Source organism: Cyprinodon variegatus, unplaced genomic scaffold (genome assembly GCF_000732505.1).
Source record: "Cyprinodon variegatus isolate N-32 unplaced genomic scaffold, C_variegatus-1.0 Scaffold160, whole genome shotgun sequence".
NCBI lineage: Eukaryota > Metazoa > Chordata > Actinopteri > Cyprinodontiformes > Cyprinodontidae > Cyprinodon > Cyprinodon variegatus.
Window position 1 is genome coordinate 87,137 of NW_015150613.1, and position 3,514 is coordinate 90,650.

Sequence of the window (3,514 nt, forward strand, 5' to 3'; positions counted from 1 at the left end):
GGACTTCTGGGTTTTTGGATTTCTCTTTTTAGTTTAATAGTTAAGTCCTCAGTGGTTCAGTTGTTTAGGCCGATGAATTAGAGAATCGCCAAATAATCGGCTCATGAACATAATCGGATCATTTTACAGAGGAGCTCTGCTGATGGGGGATAGACTGATTAGAAGAAAAAAAACTGATCAGTGAACGTCTCTTTGTAAACAAGTCGCAGTAGAAAGATCCTCAGTTTCTCAGAGAGCAAGTAGAGAGTAAAGAAGCTTTAATGTTGGCTGTTTTTAATGTCAGGGTTTAAACTGATGTCAGAGAAAGAAAAAGGAGAAAATGTCCAAAAATCTGCGTTCATCAGAAGCAGAAAAGATCAGTTTGTAAAGATCAGCTGTCAGCCAGCAGGAATGGAAATGATTCCAGGTTTTACAAACGAGAGAAATAAATCCTCCTGTGAAATTTTAATTAATTTTTTATTTTTTTATTTAGAAAGACAGATTTCCATCACATCAGTAATTACAGCTTCATCTATTTAAGATTATAACTGAAGATATAAGCAGAAAGTCCAAGTGATTCTGTCCATGTTGCCTATTTTTAACAGAATATCACTAACTTAATTGTAAAGATAACAAAAAATGAACAGAATTAAACAGTAATGGGGATTGCTCCACCTCGAGTAATAAAAACCACAAAGACATAAGAGGGCAAGACATATTTCAGAAGAACAATCAAATGAAGTCTGATCTAATTGGTTTCACATACTCCATTTGGTCCATTTGGACCAAATCTTATAAAATTTCCTGTGAAATTTTTAATGTTTATTCTGGATTTTCTGACTGAATCTGTTTGTTTCCAGGTTAACGTGGCGACCCAGTGTGACCCAGACGAGATCATCGTGCTGTCAGACTCGGACTGAATCTCTGAACGCATCAGTTTTCTTCTTGCACTTCTGAAGCTGTGTTTTCAGACCATCTCTGCCAAACCCAGAAGAACTGGAACAAACAGATTTTTTTTTTTCCTCTCAAAAAGTCAGTATCAAAGACTATCAGTCGAAATCAAGGAGCAGCTGTTTCTGTTCACAGCTATAAACATAACTGATCCGGGATGTTGATGTTTCTCCACTCATCAAGGTGCAGTTTCTATTTCCCCCCAGCAGGGAGGCGCTCTCTAACAGCTTGTCTGTGCAGACCTCATGAACAAGTGAGAACAGCTGATCTAGATGCTGTTTTTCCAGCAAGGTGCTTGTGTTTTTTATGCCATTGGAGTCCAGTTCCTGTCAATAAGAACAGGACCTGATGGTTTCCATGACGACGATAATGAACTGTACATGAACTCAGTTTTTTTTAGGGGGGTATTTTTTATAAAAGGGATTTTTCTGTTTAAATGGATTTTCTGCTTGTGCTGACGGCCGGGATAAACCGAGGCGATTGGTTTGGTTTGTGACGCGCAGCAGAGATGTGGGAACTTCTCATTTTCTCCTTTTCTATCGGCCCTTAGAAACAGATTTGTAGATTCAAAATAAAGTAAGTTTATCTTTTTTTCAGATTAGTTTCTCTCTTTTGAACAAACCCATAAAAGACAAAAAAACAAATGCCAGATTCTTCATCTATTTCATTCATATACCCAAGAAGCATCAGGATTCTCGTTTTGATGTTTCCACACTTAAAAAAAATGTACTAATACAATCAGAGGAAACATCCGATTATTACATTTCAAAACTGATATGCTGATATAAATAATCCCTGCAACGTCTAATCTGGTCAGAGATGCTTCCTTTTTAACTGACCAACACTTAAAGTAGCCAACACTGCCACCTGCTGACCAATGTTTGCAATTCCCATTGAAACTAAAAGTGAAAATGATTCATTTAAAGTTTTACTTTATGCTCAACCTTCTGTTTCTTCCTTTAAAATCTGGGAGGAAATGCAGCTTATATTTTAATTTAGCGCCACATGACCCTTTAGTTTCATGCTCTTTGGAAATTAGATAATTACCTGCTTAAGGCGTCCAGGTGTGGCCTTGTTTTCCTCTGCCTCTGCTGTAGGCATTAGGAAGCGTGTTAATCCGCCTTAGAAAGTAGACCTCAACACTTTACCTTGTGCTTTTTTTCTGGGATTTATGCAAAAACCCTCAGGAGCCATGTTGGGGAAAACAGGCCATTATCTGTTCCGATAAGGGGAACAGTTTGGAAGCATTTAGGTTGTTAAAGGAAGCAGCAGGGATCATATTTTAAACTCAGAAGTTTGTTTTGATGGAACTGGTTTCTCTAAATGAACTTTTAATGAAATATTAGAAGAGAAATTTCTTGTTAAATCCAAATGCAGGAAAAAACTAGAGTAGAACATTAACTGAAAACAAAATTAATGGATGAAAATCTCTACAATCATTAAATAAGTAAAAATACCCCATTAGTTAATCTGTCATCAGAGTTCTGTCTTTTTTTAAGGTTTTATTTTGCTCCCTTCTGCTGAAAAAGCTCTTTCTGATCCACTTATTATCCCTGAAATATATTGATATTTTTCCCAGATTCTGAATTTTTGTGAAAACATCTTCAGCAACCGATGAATAAAACCGATTTGTTGGTTCTGGTGGCGTCACTGTTCTAAAGCTAATCGTCGTTAGCTGAGCTCTGATGTGATGGACTTTGTCTGATTTCTCTCACCGCCGTTTCTTTTTATCATGTGTGAAAGTTTTGTTTTTACCTCGTGGGTGAATGTTGTCCTCATCAGGGTAGAAGCTCTTTTCAGAGCGTCAGGATAGAGAAATGAGTCGAACACATTTCTGCTCCTCTGTCTACTGGAGTTTTCCTTCACTGTGAAATCCTTTTTTTATTTTATTTTGGTACAAAAATAAATGATGGGAGTTTGGTAAAAAAAATTAAAAAGCCTTTGTTTTTTATTGAATATTTAATCTTAAATATTTGAAATACTTTTAAGAGGAGAACCAGGTTTTGATTAATTCAAATCTATTTGTTAAAAATAAATGAATTTGTTAATAAAACAGTTTAAATTATTTTGATAGAGCAGATATCTTAGAAGGATTGGAATGGGAAAAATTATTTACACCCTCATACATTTCTGCTGTTTTTTCCTTTTTTTTTTATCACTCTTAAAGGTTTCAAGTTATTAAAAAAATATATTCAAGACCAAGATAACCTGAGTAAAAAAATGAAACTAAGGATGATTCTATCCAAACCGGCCCGACTGTGTAAAGAAGTCAAAGTTCCCCCTGAGCCAAATAACTGGCTCCAATATCTCACACCGTCATTTACCCCAACCTGCTCCACAGAACCGATTTAATTCAGTTAAATATAAACGTAAATATGAGTTTAAAACACCAGAAGTGTTTAATGTCTTAAACCAACATTACAATTAGGTGTAGCTCTGCATTCAGAGGCCGCCTGCTGTGCTTTGTTCATTATTTGTAGAATAGCCAAAATGTGTTTAAAGTCAATTACTGACAGCCGGATGTTCTCAGAATGTTCTCTAGAAAGCAGAATACAAAACATGTTGCTTTAAATTCAAAAGTTTC

At 35.8% G+C, this 3,514-nt stretch overlaps 1 protein-coding gene across 1 annotated transcript in view; it reads left to right on the forward strand.

Moving 5' to 3' along the window:
* The window catches only part of daxx (death-domain associated protein), a 15,658-nt gene extending 12,812 nt beyond the window's left edge, over positions 1 to 2,846 (forward strand). The window contains exon 11 of the mRNA XM_015377858.1: positions 840 to 2,846. Coding sequence (XP_015233344.1) covers positions 840 to 899 — 60 coding nt within the window. The 3' untranslated portion in view covers positions 900 to 2,846. The remainder of the gene's footprint in view (positions 1 to 839) is intronic.
* The last annotated feature ends 668 nt before the right edge of the window (positions 2,847 to 3,514 follow it).